Source organism: Perognathus longimembris, chromosome 20, assembly GCF_023159225.1.
Source record: "Perognathus longimembris pacificus isolate PPM17 chromosome 20, ASM2315922v1, whole genome shotgun sequence".
Taxonomy (NCBI): Eukaryota; Metazoa; Chordata; class Mammalia; order Rodentia; family Heteromyidae; genus Perognathus; species Perognathus longimembris.
In genome coordinates, this window is record NC_063180.1 from 30,667,621 (window position 1) to 30,684,240 (window position 16,620).

A 16,620-nucleotide genomic window follows, 5' to 3' on the forward strand; every position below is an offset into this window, starting at 1 on the left:
CCATCTTTTTGCATTCTTGTTTTAGCTTTACCGGGCTTGGCCTCAAACTCTTGTTTCTTCTGTCTGTCCTCTCAGCAGCTGGGATTATAGGCTGTGTCACCATGCTCAGCAGTAAATAAATTTTAATAACTTCCTGAAAACGAAAAGAAACCAGGTAATGGTGGCTCACACCTGTAATCCTGGCTACTCAGAAAGCTGAGACCTGGAGGATTGCAGTTAGAAGCCAGCCCAGACAGAAAAGCCCATGAGTCGTCAGTTAACCAGCAAAATGTTGGACTGGAGGTATAGCTCAAACGATAAAAGAAATAGCCATGTGCAAAAAAGTTGAAGGAGAGCACAAGGTTCCGAGTTCAAGCCCCAGTACTGAAACAAACCAAAAAAAAAATTTTTTTTTTTTTAAGAAAAAGGCAAAGGAAAGGAATTCGCCAAGTATGAGTTTGCATGCCTGCAATAATCTCAATTATAGGAAGTTGAGGCAGGGAGATCATTTCAGTCTATGGGTTCAGAACCAGCCTAAGCAACAAAACAAGACTAGTTTTTTTTTGTTGTTGTTGTTTTTTAAGTAAATTCTAGGGGAGTTTAGTAACCAAAGAACTCGGAGGTTTGGGCAGGGCAAGTAGGAAGTTGAGAGGCTCACTAATGCACTGAGGAAACTGGAAAAAGTATGAGAGTTGATTTAAAAAAAAAAAAACTTTTAAGAACTTGCCAGTAGGATCACCTGTTACTCATTCACTCTCATAACTCGAAGCCGGTGCCTGTCACGTGTTCTAGTCCTGTTTCTCTTTCCACATCATGCTTTCACTTCCTGTCCCATCTTGAAACTCAAGCTCATAGTGTTTTCCCCAAACTTCCATCCCCTGATTTTCACATCTTCAGTGGAGTGCTCACCTAGACTTGCATTTTCCTACTCATTGACTGAGCCTACTCATTAATGTCGCAAGGATCTAGAAATCTGTACTGAAATTGGTATTTAGTGACAATGTTACTTTTGGGTACGGGTTTCCATGCAACTTGCCAGTGTGTCCATTATGGGTAGTCTGTGTGCCTTTGACTCCCAGAGTGTCTGGTGTGTCCCCTGTGCTTTTTGCCTGCATTGAAATTTCATCTATTGCATCCCCTCATCTGCTGGGCTGTGTCCCCCATCTTTAGAAGCATTGTGGCTTTGTACTGCGTTATGCAGGTAGGGCCTCAAGATCATCCCCTGGCAAGCCATAAGCTCCTCTTGTGCAAAAAACCCTTTATGGACACCCTTCATTTCCCTAGGAGCCGCTTGTTAAACGTTCAGTATGTGTATTGGGCTGGGTGTCAGTGACTTACACCTGTAATCCTTGCTACTCAAGAGGCTGAGATCTGAGGATGGAAGTTTGAAGCCAGCCTGGGCAAGAAATGTCCTCAAGTACGTGAACACAACTAATTCTGAACTCTGCCTGGGGCTTCTCACTGTCTTTGGCTGTTACCACATCCCTGAACACCTGCTCTGAGCAGCAGCTTCCTAGCTTTCTCAGCTCAAGACCTGGGCTATAGCAGAGGAAGCTCAGCTGAAGTATAATAAATCTTCCAGAACAGAACCCAAGCCTGGAGGGCTGCCTGCAAGAAAATACCCGCTTCCTCTGGAGAATTCGAACTTGCTGTTGAGGCGGGATGGTACTGGGGACTGCAGTGGTTAAAGAAAGCTGCATGTACTCTTAAAACTAGGGGTGGGGCGGGGGAGGGAAGAGGCACTAGGAATGTGGCCTAGCATGCATAAAGCCCTTTGTTCGATTCCTCAGCACCATGTATATAGAAAAAGCTGGAAGTGGTGCTGTGGCTCAAGTGGCAGAGTGCTAGCCTTGAGCAAAAAGAAGCCAGGGACAGTGCTCAGGCCCTGAGTTCAAGCCCCAGGACTGGCCAAAACAACAACAGCAACAACAACAACAAAAAAAACAACTATGGGGGACTGAGACCATATCCCAGCGTCTCAGTTTGTTTGCACCAGATGTGAGGGGAACCGTATCAATCAGTCCTTTCCAGTGTTGCAGTACGCTGGCATTCACACCAGCTCCAGGTGATTTCTGCATCGCTGGACCCAAAGGTAGGCTGGGAGTGTGATGGATGGAGAGAAAGGGGAGGAGGTGCAGAAGTGATTATTATGGAAGGTGATAAGAGCTATATCTGTACACGATGGCTGAGCTGTGACAGGAGAGCAAAGTGGTGTAAATGCCACTGAGGAGGACGAGAAGCAAGAAGAGGAAACCAGGGCCAGAAGTGGGCTGCCCCACCTGTGCTCCTGCAAACAGCATGGCACCCTGATTCGTTTCTAGGATGGAGATCACAGGATGGCAGGCATGCCCAGCTAAGTCCATGCCAGGACTGCTAACAGCGGGTGTCCTTACCGGGGTACTGGGCTGGGGTAGGGTCCTTTCCTTGCCCAGCGTTCCAGTGGGGTCTAAAGTCTGCCTGCTCTACTTCCACCAATAGCTCCCCATTGCAGATGGCCGTGAGAAAGCACGTCTGGGGAGAGGGCTGGGCATTCCTCTCCCTCCTTCCTTCACCTCCCTTCTCCGCTCCCTCTCCTTCTCCAGTGTGGGGGTGCAGTCCACGTTTAAGCAAAGGTAAATGGGTCAGGAGCCCGTTTAAGCCAAGATAAATGGGTCATAAGCCCCTGTGCTCATCTGAAAGTTCTTTCGAGAAGAGTCAGTGCAGCCCTTTGAGGAGCATGCTTTGAGGAGACGCCCTGAACTCGGGGTTCGCTTGTAGTACACCTTTGGTCCCCGCTAACCCGGAGGCGAGAAGGGTCCCACCTCGCCCTCCCGTGCTGGGCCAGCGCAGCACACTTCCTGGCGTTTGCTGACCCAGGGAGGGCAGAGTGGCTCCCGTAGGGAGGGGACGTTTATGGCGCTCTGGAGCCTGGTAGGGACCCCGTCAAGGCGGTAGGGTCGGGGTACCGCTGGTGCCTTGCCAGGTGCTGGGCAGGTGTGCAGGTTGCGGGGGTGGAGGGGCCCCAGCCGGCGGGGGACGGGGCGTGCTGGCCATGCTTACAAGCAGGCTCCACCCCCTCCAGGGCTCCACCCATCACCAGGCCCCGCCCCGGCTTGGGTTTAAAAGCGGGGAAGGCAGGCGGCGCGAACCGGCAGCTCAGCGGCGTGGCTCCGACATGGCCCGGCGCACCAGGGGCGCGCGGCTGCTATCCCGCCTCCTGCTCCTCACGCTGCTGGCTGCCAGCGTCGCCCCGCTCGGCTGGGATCTGCCCGAGCCCCGCAGCCGAGCCAACAAAATCCGGGTACACCCGCGGGGCAACCTTTGGGCCACCGGTAAGTCTTGACGGACCCCAGGCAGCGCTCCTCACTCTGCTCGGACGCCAGGCTCCTCCCCGACGAGCCGGCCCCTGGGGCCCTGGGTTGCATCTCATCTAAAGATGGACGGCTAGAGACCCCGACGGGCAGTGACTGCTAGGCGCACTCAGCTAGTGCCAGGCAGGGCTGACCGCCGCTGGGTGCCCCTCCCTTAAGCGAGGCGGCGAATCTAGCTCTGCCGTGCCTTCTCTCTCTACACCCCCTTTCCAGGTACCTCCTCCTCCACCTCCACCCTGCCCTTTCCAAACCCTCCCTGGACACCCCTCCCATCCATCCCCCTCCTCCCCGCCGTGTCCCCACCTGTTCAGGAAATGCTCCTGGACGCGGAAGGCTCCCTGTCCTTCCATGGGAACCCAAAGGGGGAGAGGTGGGCAACTTTCCCAGTGGGGAGGGAATCTTCCCTCTGAGGGCCTCCCTACTTCTAGGTCACTTCATGGGCAAGAAGAGTCTGGAGCTGTCCAGCCTGTCCCCCATAGGGTCAGCACCCCATACCTCCCTGGGGGACCAGAGACTGCCGCTGAGTCATGATCTACACCGAATCCTCCTGCTAAAGAAAGCCCTAGGCATGAGCCTCGACCGCCCTGCACCCCACAGCCAGGTAAGCCAGCCCCCCACCCCAATGCCACCAGGGGTCTAACCTGGGGCTGCACGGCCGGCACCCACCGTGGAGGAATTACTACCCATGTTGGGTGTAGTGTATGATTGCCCAGCCAGGGCATAATGGGTATCCATCCCAGGCAACCCTGCATTCCAGGGCAACACCAAAGAAAGGGCACTGACCTTCCTGCAGACCCCTTCCCTTCACCCCCTCCCCAGTCTAAAGCCACAGACTAAGATGCGCCAGCCCCTTGAAGCAGGACCATTCTCACAGAGTCCTCAGCTCTGCCCCACCAACTGTGAGGCACAGAAAGGGCAAGAGAAGACAGTCAGCAGAACCCCCCAGCCCCCCCCCGGGGCTTACTGACCTCCCGCTCTCTTGACACTGGCTGACTCTATTGTGGGGCTGTTCTGTGCATTGTGGGAGGTTTAGCATCTAACCACCAGGTGCCAGTGACACTTTTCCTGTCCTCTCTAAGTTGTGATAACCAAAATTACCTCCAAGCCAGTCATGGGGGAATGCCCCTGCAGTCTCAGCTTCTTGGGAGCCTGGGACTATAAGATGGCTTGAACAAAGGGATTTGAGGCCAGACTGAACAACATGGTGAGACTCTGTCTTTATTTAAAAAAAAAAAAATCCAAGCCAGTGCAGTGAATAAAGTAATCCCAGCTACAGGGGAGGGGAGATCAGGAAATTGCAACGCAAGACCATCGCAGGCTGGGGGAAAAGGGGAGTGCACACCACTTATTCCAGCGCAATCAGGAGGATCACAGCCCAGGCATAAACAGAGACTCTACCTCAATAATAACCAACATAAAATGGCTAGAATTGTGGTCTAGTGGTAGGGAGCAGTTGCCTAGCATGCAGGAGGCCCTGAGTTCAACTCTAGTACAATGCCCCAAAAGCAAAACCCAAAATTCCTTCAGAGACCAGACTGGGAGAGGGGGGGACAAGGGGGTGGGAACCACTGATCCATGTAGTTTAAGGCCCTCAACCTGGAGCTAAGGCAGCCTTAGGGGTCTGGCTTGGTGGGTTGGCAGCTTCTCTATTCCCTGTTGCTGGCATGATCCTGGCTGCACACAGGGAGGAGATGGTATGATCTGCACACAGTGCAGTGTGGTAGAAGATGGGCTCTGGAAACAGCTTCATCTCCCCAATTACAAAATGGAAACACTAACAGACCCATTTGCTATTAAATGGAGCACTTTATTTATTTTTGTTGAGATGATACCCAGGATTGAATTTAGGGACTTGAGACTATCACTTGAGCCAAGTCCCCAGTCTTTGTGATTTTGATCTGTTTTTCAGGCAGGGTTTTACAGTTTTGCCCAACCTATCTTGGACTTGGCTCCTCCTATGTCCACCACAGCTCAATAAGACCATTTATGTCATGTGCTCAGGGTATTGGTCACATAGAAAGCCCTCAGTGAACCAGTGTGTACTCCTCGCAGTAGGTGTGGCTGATTCCCTTTCTTCCTCTCTTCCATGCCTAGCTTGCATCATGCTCATGTTGAAAGAAGGGAGGGGCATTCCCTAGAGGTCTAGCTCCATCCTCAGCCAGCATCCCTGGCTTCCTAATGCACAGAAACCCTATTCCCTGAAGGACCTCAGATGCAAGGACCAAGAGTTTAGGTTGCCTGGGTCTAAAGGGAGGCAGTGTCATCTCCACGTCCATTCATGTTGAAGGCTGAGACATTCAGAGCACCTGAAGAATCTCTAGGAAGCAATACCTGCCTGTGGGGGAGAGCTGGGGCACAGCTGAATGGGGAGTGATGCTGACACCCTCCTAGTGCCTGGCATCCTACTTAGGTCTGACATCTGAAATAGCCTTTGATTGTCACTGCTACCCTGTGAAATGGAGGATGTACTCTGAAAAAGCAACTGTCGGCTCCTAGGCTTTTCCAGGACAAAGGTGCTGGACCCACCCCAGCAGAGAGTCTGCCTCTGCCCATGTCGGAGGAGCAGACACCAGCACTTGGGGTGGCAGCTTGCTCCTCTCTTTTGTCACTGCCCAGTCATTCTCTGAATTTTCCTCCAGTACAGAAGGCTAACCGTGCACATGCTGCAGAAGTGTGATGCCAGGATGGCGCAGGCCAACAACATGGCTTCGACGGCACCCAGTCCTGGAAGTCACTGAATGGAACCCTAGTACAGCAGTGGCCACATCAGGATAGAAGTCCTGAGCTCAGATCTGTTGCTCTGGTACCAGGATTTCTGGGTGTATCACTGGAAATGCTGCAAGATGCAGACACAAATTTATGTTCTTGTTTCTTGCTTCCTAATGAAGTTGTGAATAAAACCCTGCTCTTTACATAGATTGCCTGGTCCTGTCCTTCCAGCCGTGCCTAGGGAAGGGGAGGGAAAGGGGCTAGAAGGCTTGGGTGTTTAGTGAGATTGGGTGGAACACCCCCTGCTAGGGCACCGGACAGCCACTGACAGGGACAGACTTACACCACCCCTCAGCAAGTAGGAACTCTGCTTGCTGGACTCCTGGCCACTATGTTCCGCTTCTTTTCTGCCACCAGCTGGCTCAAGCAAGTGCCTCTGTTTCCCATGCTGTGACAGGGAGCTGTGAAGAGCACACTGCGCCACACCCACTACACCCAGCACACAGAGCGCACAGCACACACACACAGCACATTGTACACCCACCACACGTATATCCAGCACACGCAGAGCACACCGCACACACCGCACACAGATACAGCGCACTGGGGAGCTGACACTCGCGTCATTCCCTCCCTGGGCTTTTGAGGAGGAGGACCCCCCCCCCCCCCGTCCTGGGCGCCTTCTCATCTTGGTCCCCTTCTCATCTTGGTCCCCCGGGTTGGTGGAGGTAGGGGGGAAGGAATGTGCAGCTTTATCACTGCTTATCAGCTCGCTCTGTTGCTTCTGACTTCTTGGACTGCAGATGCCCCACCGTAAAATAGGACCTCGGGGCTTTACTCATAAGCAGACACCTGGTTTTGGTTTAGTTTCCAAGGACCTCAGCGGGCGAGCACCAGTGCGAGCTCAGACCACCAGGCTCTGCTCCGGAAGGAGGCCACGCCCACAGCCACTCCCGAGGCCACGCCCACGCGCCACGAGCCTAGAGAGCACGCCCTTCCCTCCCCGGAAGTGAGGGACCGGAAGCGGCGGTTGCCATGGAGTCTGCGGAGGACTGGCTCGTGGAATCCTTGCGCTTGTGAGTGGTTGGGATTGGGGCCCGGAGCCCGGCCCGGGTGGGCTGGAGGGCCGGAGGTGCCGGGCTCCTGGGGGGACCAGAGGTACGGGGCTCATGGGAGGCGGGTGGGCGGGGTTGGAGCCTGGGCCTTGCCCTCGGGAAGGAAGTCCCCGGCACAGCCAGTCTTCAGTCCCTCACCAACTCCGCGCAGTGCACTCGGTGGGCCCGGGAGAGCTGCACGGATGAGCGCCGGGGCCAGATCCCGGACACCCCTAGTAAAATGAGAAGCCAGACCCGTCGTACACTATCGGCCAGACTCCAGGCCCCTGGCCCCAGCCGCGGAGCTTGGCCATGTGTTCAGTTATCAGCTGCGCTGGCCCCAGCAACCGGGTGATTGTCGTGTATCCTGCAGGTACCAGGATTTCCACGCCTTTGAGCTCTCAGGAGCCACTCGAGTCCTTGAATGGCTTGGTGATAAAGGTAATATGCCTTGCCTGGCATTCAGGAGATGGGAGCTTATTCCTAAGACTTCAATAAAGGGGTGCAACTCAAAGGAGCCCCTTCTCAGGGTCACTGGCAGTTGGGTAGCTCATCACATTTACTTTGTGTGATACAAGGCTGCACACCTATGGGTGTTTGTAGTCTATAGATCTGCACAAGGCCCACCTTTCTAACATTTGTCACCGCTATTTTTTTCTCCTTCCCCAGGAGTCTTGGTTGCTGGCTATGAGAGCCCGAAAAAAAATGAGATTCTTCATCTGCTCCTGCCACTCAGACTTTCTGTAAAGGAAAACCAGGTGACTTGAAATAGCAACGCTGAGAGTATGGGCCAGATTTTATATTTACGAAGCATTTGAGGCCCTCCTGTTACCTCCCAGGTACTGCCTGGTTACTAGATGGACAGACAAGCACCGGGCCTGTGCAAATAGTTTAACAGACAGAGGCACATCTGCACAGAGGTAAACTGTTGGGTGGCACGTGGTTTTCAAGATAGATGTGGGGGCACTAGGGAGCAAAGGGTGTTTAAGGTCACCTAGAATGAATGTACACTGTCTAAAGATTCAGAAAAAAACAGCTAAGAGCAGAACCTTAGGGGCATATTTAAGAGATGGCCACAGGAAGGTGACCCCTGGAGGAACACTAAAAACAAGTAGCAGGAGTTCAGGAAAAGAAAACAACAGAAGAGAATGTATGTGTCAAGAAGAGGTAGGGCTAAGTTAGGTTGCAGTGGATGTTTCTTTTCTGTTTTTTTTTGGTTGTGGGGCTTGAACTTGAGGTGTGGGCGCTGTCCCTGACCTCTTTTGCTCAAGGCTAGCACTCTACACAGCACCACTTGTGGTTTTCTGGTGGTTAATTAGAGGCAAGAGTCTCATGGACTTGCCTGGACTGGCTTTGAACCTCAAACTTTAGATCTCGGCCTCTTGAGTAGCTAGGATTAGGTGTGAGCTACTAGCACCTGGCCTGCAGTAGAGTCATTTGGAGGAGGACTGAGGAGTTTATTCATTAGACTAGTAATTGGGAAACTCCTGGTAATATATGCCACTGAGGTCACCACATTTTGCTAATGGTGGTCAGGGCCAAAGACAGAGGGGAAAAGGAAGTGAACATGTAGGGAAGGAGAAACCTGAGCAATACCTGGCTGGAAACACAGATTTAAGGGAAGGTTTCAAGAGGCTTGAGCACAGGTACTGGCTGTGAAGCAGTATCCCCAAAGACGGAGAAGATGAAATATCAGGGTGAGGGAATATAGAGGGAGACAAGGGAAAGGCAGGGGTGAGGGAACAGAGAGAGAAGCTGGAATTCAGGGATGAGGGAACAGCGGGGCAAGCCGGTGCTTCCAAGAGATGGCATTCAATCTTCAGAAGACAGCAGGGCTATGAGCACACAGGTTCATAGCCAGGTGGGAGCAGAAACCTAAGAATTTGTTTCAGAGTCATTGTTACTGACACTGTTAGGAAAGGAATCTAGAGCCTTGCTCATGCTAGGCCAGTGCTCACCTGAGCTCCACCTCCAGCCCTGTGAGTCTTTTATGAATTCAGACACAAAGTTATCTTAGAGTGTGAAGGAGGTATAGAGTCAAGTTGAAGGTCTTCAGAAGACACTGGCAGGGACATAGAAAAAACCCTGCGAGTCAGGCACTGGTGGCTTACGCCTATAATCCTCGCTATTCAGGAGGCTGAGATCTGAGGTCACAGTTTGGAGTACAGCCTGGGCCAGCAAGTCTGTGATACTTTTATCTCCAGGTAACCCCTAGAAAATCAGAAGTGGAGCTGTGGATCAAAAAGGTAGAACACTAGCCTTGAGCAGAAGAGATCAGGGACAGCACCCAGGCCCTTAGTTCAAGTACCACAACCAACCAGGGAAAGAAATAAACAGCCCCTGGGACATTGTGAAGCTCTGGAGAAGTCCCACCCCACGCAAGCATGGTGGGTATTTCTCACAGTAGCCTGAGGACCACCTGCACCTGATCTGTTGGAGAACTGATGAAATTCCTGAGCCCCCCCACCTCCTAACTAGAATTTCAAGAGACAAGGCCCCCAAAATGCCAAGCTTACACTTACACCTAGAGACCATGGAAGCTATGGGGCAGCCTCCCCTCAGTCACCTTTGGGGCAGTGACCTCCACTAGCCCCGTCACTCCAGCCTAAGTCAGGTGCTTCCCGGATGAGCCTTCAAGAAACCCCATTTGCTTTCTGCTTACCATGGGCTTTTCTCCTTTTCTCTGTGGCCACCACCTTTCCCTATTCCTGATCTTTACATGGACATCAGCATTGGCCCTGCAGACTTGGGCTCTGGCTCACAGCTTCATTCCTGTGTGGCCTTAGAAGCAGAGCTTCAGCAGCTGCACTTTGTCATGTGGATAATGGCCACACCTGCCTCACAGAGGTAGCGAGAATCACATGTGGTAGGGTCTAGGCACAGTGCCCGGCAGCAGACACATGGTAGGTGGTACCAGCTGTCCCTGCCTGGCTTCCCATGGGGAGAAGAGATGTGAAGTGTTAGTTGGCCAATGACCCTGGCTTTTCCGGATGACGCTGAAGCTGTGTGTCTCTTCTAGGAGGCTCGGGGGCGGGGGGGGGGGGGGTTGTGCCATAGGAGGACTGCCAAAGGCTTTGATTTGGGCAGGGAAGGAGGGAGGCTGGCACGTGGGTATGCAAGGTCAGATGCCAGGTGAGCGCCATGACCTCTGCCAGGCCAAAGTCTTTCTCTTCCCTGGAGCTCCTGGAATGTTCCTTGAATAGCATGCTCTGTCTGATTGCTGCTGCTTCCCTTCCCATCCTAGGGCCTATTCCCAGAAAGGGATTTCACAGTACGCCATGGAGGATTTTCCGACAGGTCTATTTTAGCGCTAAAGCATGTGCCAGACACCAGGTAAGGCCAGTTCTGCTCCCCACACCTTCCGTCCCAGGTGGAGTGGGTGGCAAGGCAGGGCACCTGCCTCTCAGTGTTCCTGCCCCTCAGCACATGGACATATTTACTATACAAAGGCCTCAGGCTGTTTTGGAGTCACTGAAGTTGCTTCAGGAACTAAAAACTGGAGAGAAGGCCTCTCTTCACGTCCCTGAGAGCTGATGGTACATGGGAAGTAGAGGTAGCTGTGCCTCTGGGTCTGGATTACAGGTTCTGACCCCCCCACTGGTGTCATCTTCTGGGTAACCATCAGGACCTGTGCTAGTGTGGGCTCGGTCCCATGGCTTTTGATGACCCGTGGGCCTGAACCCCGCCAGGGCAAGCATGCACTGTGCACTGATGGCTGGATGGTTCTGTAGTGGGATTTCCTTCCAGGCCCCAGCTAGGTGGGAGAGAGCAGACTTAACACTTCCTCTCTGTCTGGAATAGGTTGCTGGTGACTAGTGGCTGTCCAGGGGGTCACGTGAAGGTATGGCAGACTGCAGAGGACAGCGGTGAGTGAATTCTATGTGGTGGGGTAGAGGATCGTGGAAGGATGTGGCTCATACTTGTGCTCCTGTTCAGAGAAGTACTTGGAGTCAGAAGTGGGGATAAGGCTGTGTCTGCCTTCACACAAGCAAGTGCCACATGTTAGATGGAGCTTTCCAACCTGGCTGAGGGCTAAACACCCCCAAAAATGCAGGCCTGTCCACTGGTCAGGGCAGGGCAGTGGCTGCCCTGCTGCCCACCTTGCAGTTTCCCATGGGCCTCACCCAAGCTTTGTACCTAAAGGCAGTTCTGTGCCTTACACCCTTGTCAAGGTCTCTGTGGACTCGTGTGTTTCCTTGCTGTCCTGTGCCCTCATTTCTGGTTGTTGATATCCCTTGTAGTTGTGGCAGGTTTTCTTTTGGTTTGTTTTTGCCAGTCCTGGAGCTTGAACTCAGGGCCTGAGCACTGTCCCTGGCTTTTTGCTCAAGGCTAGCACTCTACCACTAAGCCACATCCCCAGTCCAGTCCATGGCAGGTGTTTTTAACCATCTTTTTTTACTTTCTTTTTTTTTTTTTTTTTTTTGGTGGTTGTGGGGCTTGAACTCTGGGCGTGGGCTTGAGCCACAGAGCCACTTCTGGTTTTCTGGTGGGTAACTGGAGATGAGTCTCTAGGACTTTCCTGCCCCAGCTGGCTTTGAACCAAGATCCTCAGATCTCAGCCTCCTGAGTAACTAGGATGACAGGCGTGAGCCACTGGCTCTGGCTTTTTAACAATCTTATCAGAGTATTTTTTTTTTTTTCTATATTGGGATTTCAACTCCGGACCTCATGCTTGCTAGATAGGCTCTCTACTACTTGAGCTACACCCCCAGAGCTTTTTATTTTTCAGATAGGGTCTTGTGTTTTTGCCAGGGGCCACTACCGGCTACAATTTGACCTCTACCTCCCACATACCTGGTATTACAGGCAAGAATCGCCTGTCGTTGCTCATTTTGTTTTTTCTTTGTTTACTTGGCTGGTGCTCTACCACTTGAGCCACACTTCTAGTTCCCACAGATTTTGTTACAATTCTAACAGGGCTTATTCAAATGAGTTAATTTTCATGTATGGTATGAGGATCCATATGGTTGTCCAGTCAGCATTTTCCAAGAAGTCCATCCTTTCTCCCTTGGTTTGCCTTGGCATCTTTGTGGAAGATCAACTGACCATAATTATAAGGGTTTAGTCCTAGACCCAGGTCCCTTCTATTGATCTGTAACTCTATCCTATGCCAGTATGTTAGAGTTACCTTTATCTTTTCCCAAAAATAGGCAGGATAGGGCAGTAAGGGGTAGATGTGAAAGAGAAAGAAGTCTTGCAATCATTTGGTCTCAGGTGTCAGGGTCTGTAGCTGCAGCCTGGGGCTTAAGTCGGGGGTCTAGGAGGTAGAGTAGGAAGAGCTTCCTCTGACACAGACATGTAGAAAGTCAGATAGCATCATTCACCATCTTCCTCCAGATTTTAATGCAAAATACTGCAGAGCTGAGAGAAGACCTGCCAGCTTTTATTAGGAGCCTAAAAAGACAGTGTTTTCTTGGTTAATTTTCCAACCAGGAGTTGAACCATAGCTCTGGTGTCTGAGAAACCTGATTTTGTGGGTATGTCAGCACAGATCTAATCTGTTTGAAACTCAAAGAAATGGAAAATTTGAATTTCCCTTTAACTCATTGGTGCTAAGCAGGCTGAGGCAAAGTCAGACCAAAACTGGAGGCCAAGCACGGGTTTGTTTCTGGTATGCAAAAGAGGAGGCTGCTCTCATTACCCAACCTACACTGTGGTCCATGATCCATGGCCTGTGGCCTCGTGGTGCGTCCTCCGCCCGCTAGACTCCAGCAAATCGGCAGAGGTCACAGAACACATATTTGAAGGCACAATAATCACTCCCGAGTCGGTTCCTGTTATTTTTCACTAAAGGTGAAAGTGGCATCTATGGTGTTGTTCATTCTTTTCCTGTTATTCACCAAGAAAATGCCAGACCTGCTTGTTGAGTTCTGACCTGTCTCCATATACACAAACAGCTCTTAAAACAAATTATCAAGAAATAACAGTGATCTGGACAGTTTCTGAAATGTCGATATGAGCAGAGTGTCTGCCCCTCAGCATCCTCTGCCAGCTGTCAGCCTCTTCCTTCCTTGGCTTCTGTGCACCCGAGGCCCTCACAAACCTCCCAGCTTTCATCCTCTTCCCTTTCCCCAGATGTCATTTCAGCTGTCAGCACCCTTGCTGTGGATGAGGAAGAGGGGAGTCTCTGGCCCAGGTTGGCTATCCTCCCCTCAGTGGCACCCAGTGTTCTCCATGGGGTGCGGCTCAGCGGCCTGAAGATTGTAGACCTGGAATCCCAGAAGACCATGTACTGTTCAGGTACTGGGAGGGTGCGGCCCAGGTACTATGAGAGTACTGCTCATTTGAGGGCACTGTTCAGGTACTGTGTAGGTACTACTCAGGTACTGCAAGGGTACTGCTCAGGTTAACAGCACAAGTCTGCGGAGTTCAACACCCTCACTGGCTCCTCTGCCAATACTGGCTCTCCACCCAGCCCTGGCATTTGGAATTTACTTGTGGTTTCTATGATGACACTGGGAAGCAAACCCTGGCCCTGGGGCTGGAAGGGCCCCAGGGCCTCTACCCAGATGGGCATGTCTAATCATGGGTGTAAGCTGGAGGCCTGGGGTCTCGTTGGCATCCTGAAGCTTCTCCTCTTTGCCTTGGCCTTCCAGGGGTTGAAGACAGTGAGGAGCTGAGCAGCCTTCAGGGCCTGGACGCTGACACCTTTGCTTTCTGCTGCTCTTCTGGACGTCTGGGGCTGGTGGACACCCGCCAGAAGTGGGCACCAGTGGAGACCCCCAGACCCAGCCCTATATCTGAGGACCAGAAGTGGTGCGCAGAAGTCAGGGCCACAGGCCAGGGCCCTGGGCCCAGCATTGCCAGCCTCAGCTCTGATGGACAGCTCCGCCTCCTTGACCCCCGGCAGCTCTGCAGCCCTGTGAATGCTGTCCAGTGCCCCGTGTCCACTCCCAGCCCAGACCCCGAGCTGCTGCGAGTGACCTGGGCCCCAGGCCTGCACAACTGCCTGGCCATCTCAGGTACGGCTGGGTGGGGTATGTCTGTGCTTTGATCTCTCTTCAGGGGGCATAGGGGGCATGAAGGCACCTGCACCCACAGAAAACCTGGCTTTCCTTACAGCTGCCCACAGATGGCTCTAGTTTGTCTCCAAGGTCCTCAGTTCCTGGACACTAAACTTGCACACACTGGCACAAGCCTGGCAGAGTCAGGTAGAAACATGAGGGAACCACCATGAATTGGCCCCAGAAAGAGGTGACTGAGTCTTGGGGGGGTGCTCTACTGCCTGTGTTCTGAGGAGTAGCAGCTGATGAAGGTCCAGCTCCTAGGCTGGGTGCCTGAAGCCACTGCACAGCCTAAGGCTGACAGGTTCCCCCATTGACGGTAGGAAAGGAAGCATGGGGGATCCACAGAGCAGCAAAGAGTCAGGGCAGGCCGCGTGGAGTGGCCTGATGCCTTAGACTCTGTTCCTGGGGAGGCTGAGGCCTTCCTGACACACCTGCGAGGGATCAGGGTAGGCCTCAGGGCAGTGCATGCCAGGACGGGCCTGGCCTGGCCTGGCAGGGAACGGGTGGACCGTGGAGCTCACAGCAACAGCTCAGGGCATGGGGAGGCACAGGTAGACATACTGAGAATCTTGTCCTGATCAAGCCTTGGTCTGTAGCCCATCTCCGTCCCATAGCAGTTAGAAAGTGCCCCAGAGCCTTGTGGCAGCCTTTTCTCTGCTCATCCTCAGGCTTCGATGGGACAGTTCAGGTCTATGACATCACATGCTGGGACCCGGCGGGGAGCCAAGCAGAGCCTGTCTTTACACACAGAGGCCACATCTGCCTAGAAGGAAATGAGGTGGACACTGCCCCACTGGTCACTACCCACACCTGGCACCCCAGCAAGCCCAGGACTGTGCTGTCAGCGGCCAGCGATGCCTCACTGCACGTGTGGGACTGGGTGGACCCGCGCCCCTCCTGCTGACCCAACAGTCTGCCTGCTGCACCTTGTGGGGAGGGGCTTGATGTACAGGACCCACATGACTGCAGGGCCTGGCTGCCATGGTGGCCCTGGTCCCCGGGGACCCAGGCTCTCTTGGCCCCCCATTTTTCTTTCTTCTTAATTTTTTTTAAATCAAGGTCTCTCCAAGTATCCCAGGCTAACCTCAAACTGTGAGTTGCTGGGACCACAGGTGTGCACCGCCATGGCTGGCTGACCAATTTTATTAAAAGTAAGAATAGTAATAACTACCTCTCAGGGTTCAAAGTTGGCAGGGCTCATGGCACAGCGAATCCTCAGCTAGCTACTGTTAGAGATAGTAACCCTGCCTCCAACCTCTGCCTTCCCAAGGGTAAAATGGCAGCATTTGCCCCTGGTTTCTTGAGTGCCATAGCAAGACTCAGAGAGTTGTGAATGTATATGCATTGTTGAGCTTGAGAGGAAAAAAAAAGTGTATGAGGGCCATTAACCCCCCCCCCCCCCAAAAAAAAAGCCTCCCTCTCACGATGGGTCCTGATACAAATCTCTTCCCACTGTGCTTCAGGTATGCTGGGTGGCTAGAACACTGATGGCTTGCACAGGAGCATTTATCTCTCAGAAAGTGGCAGATGCTATGAAACAGAGCTTTGGGTTTTTCCCCAGAGATATGATTGCAAGCACCCACCAAGGTAGTCACCAAGGAAAAGCAGAAGCAAGTAATTTAGAAAGTAGAATTGATGTGCGAATTTAAAAGCTGCTTTGCTGAAAAACATCAGTCAGCCCTATCAGTCGTGGCCTAGGCCAGGAAGAGGTAAATTACCGAGGGAACTGAACAGCGAGATCTGAGTGGAATAGCAACTGCAGGAAGTTGCCATAGAGGGCAAACAAAACAAACAAGGGTTAACATGGTCCTGGAAAGGGAATTCTTTTTTAAGGACCAGTAAGTAAAAACTAAGGATCTCTGAATAAAAAAAATAAAACAAGGGTCATGGGAATAGTGTGCAAAATATATATTTATGTGCTAATCTGAAAATGAATTAGAAGTGTTTTCTAGGTAGAAAATATGATATTTAATACTTATGAAAAGCAGTTGAGTGTTGGTGGGGGCACACCCCTACTCCCTGCTTGTTAGTTTTATTTTACTTAAGAGTCCCCATTAATGTGATTTGTAGTTTTTGGTAGTTTGGTTTTCACGAGTTTTGCTTCTAGGTAAAAGGCAAATGTTTCATGTTAAAGGAAAGTTTTTTTACAAGGCCTTATTCATCACATTTTGCAAACTTAATTGGGTATAATTATGTATAGACTGTACTATATTTGATGTTAATAGGTTTCTGGAGAGTTGTGGGGACATATTTAATATCTGGCACAAAAGAGACTGAAAATGGGGAAGCCGAGTCCTCTCCTCTCCCAGCCCCTTGTTCTGCCCAAGCCATCCACACTCGGTTCTGCTGTCACTCAGTGGTCAGAATCGGGGGGGAAACGGTGCCATACCTGGCCTCCCGCAGGATGAGGAGCCTGGAGTTCAAGCCTCAGTACCGGCATCTACACAAAAAATACTAGAATAAGAGGCCCAAATCTGCAAT

The 16,620-nt window shown here is 52.1% G+C and overlaps 2 protein-coding genes across 3 annotated transcripts; both read left to right on the forward strand.

Moving 5' to 3' along the window:
• The first annotated feature begins 3,121 nt into the window (after positions 1-3,121).
• Positions 3,122-6,241, forward strand: Nmb (neuromedin B). 2 transcript variants are annotated; one of them, XM_048369325.1, is made up of 3 exons: positions 3,122-3,290; positions 3,758-3,930; positions 5,969-6,241. In XM_048369325.1, exons 1-3 carry the CDS (start codon positions 3,134-3,136, stop codon positions 6,065-6,067), a joined length of 429 nt encoding a protein of 142 aa, XP_048225282.1. In that variant the 5' UTR covers positions 3,122-3,133; the 3' UTR covers positions 6,068-6,241. The 2 variants fall into 2 exon arrangements, with proteins under 2 accessions (XP_048225282.1, XP_048225283.1); XM_048369326.1 differs by having other exon boundaries at positions 5,974-6,241.
• Positions 6,242-7,056: 815 nt separating this feature from the next.
• On the forward strand, positions 7,057-15,530 carry Wdr73 (WD repeat domain 73). The gene is made up of 8 exons (XM_048369324.1): positions 7,057-7,114; positions 7,506-7,573; positions 7,802-7,890; positions 10,377-10,465; positions 10,934-10,998; positions 13,208-13,372; positions 13,729-14,094; positions 14,808-15,530. The coding sequence occupies exons 1-8, from the start codon at positions 7,074-7,076 to the stop codon at positions 15,041-15,043; spliced, it is 1,119 nt and encodes a 372-aa protein (XP_048225281.1). The 5' UTR covers positions 7,057-7,073; the 3' UTR covers positions 15,044-15,530.
• Positions 15,531-16,620: the final 1,090 nt, after the last annotated feature.

Excerpts from the sequence above, each read along its gene's own strand:
- Wdr73 (XM_048369324.1), top strand. The coding sequence starts at position 7,074 with ATGGAGTCTGCGGAGGACTGGCTCGTGGAATCCTTGCGCTT. Across the intron at positions 7,115-7,505 it reads CTCGTGGAATCCTTGCGCTT|GTACCAGGATTTCCACGCCT; the intron begins GTGAGTGGTTGG and ends TGTATCCTGCAG. Across the intron at positions 10,999-13,207 it reads GCAGACTGCAGAGGACAGCG|ATGTCATTTCAGCTGTCAGC; the intron begins GTGAGTGAATTC and ends CCCTTTCCCCAG.
- Nmb (XM_048369325.1), top strand. The coding sequence starts at position 3,134 with ATGGCCCGGCGCACCAGGGGCGCGCGGCTGCTATCCCGCCTCCTGCTC. Across the intron at positions 3,291-3,757 it reads GGGCAACCTTTGGGCCACCG|GTCACTTCATGGGCAAGAAG; the intron begins GTAAGTCTTGAC and ends CCCTACTTCTAG. Across the intron at positions 3,931-5,968 it reads GCCCTGCACCCCACAGCCAG|TACAGAAGGCTAACCGTGCA; the intron begins GTAAGCCAGCCC and ends ATTTTCCTCCAG.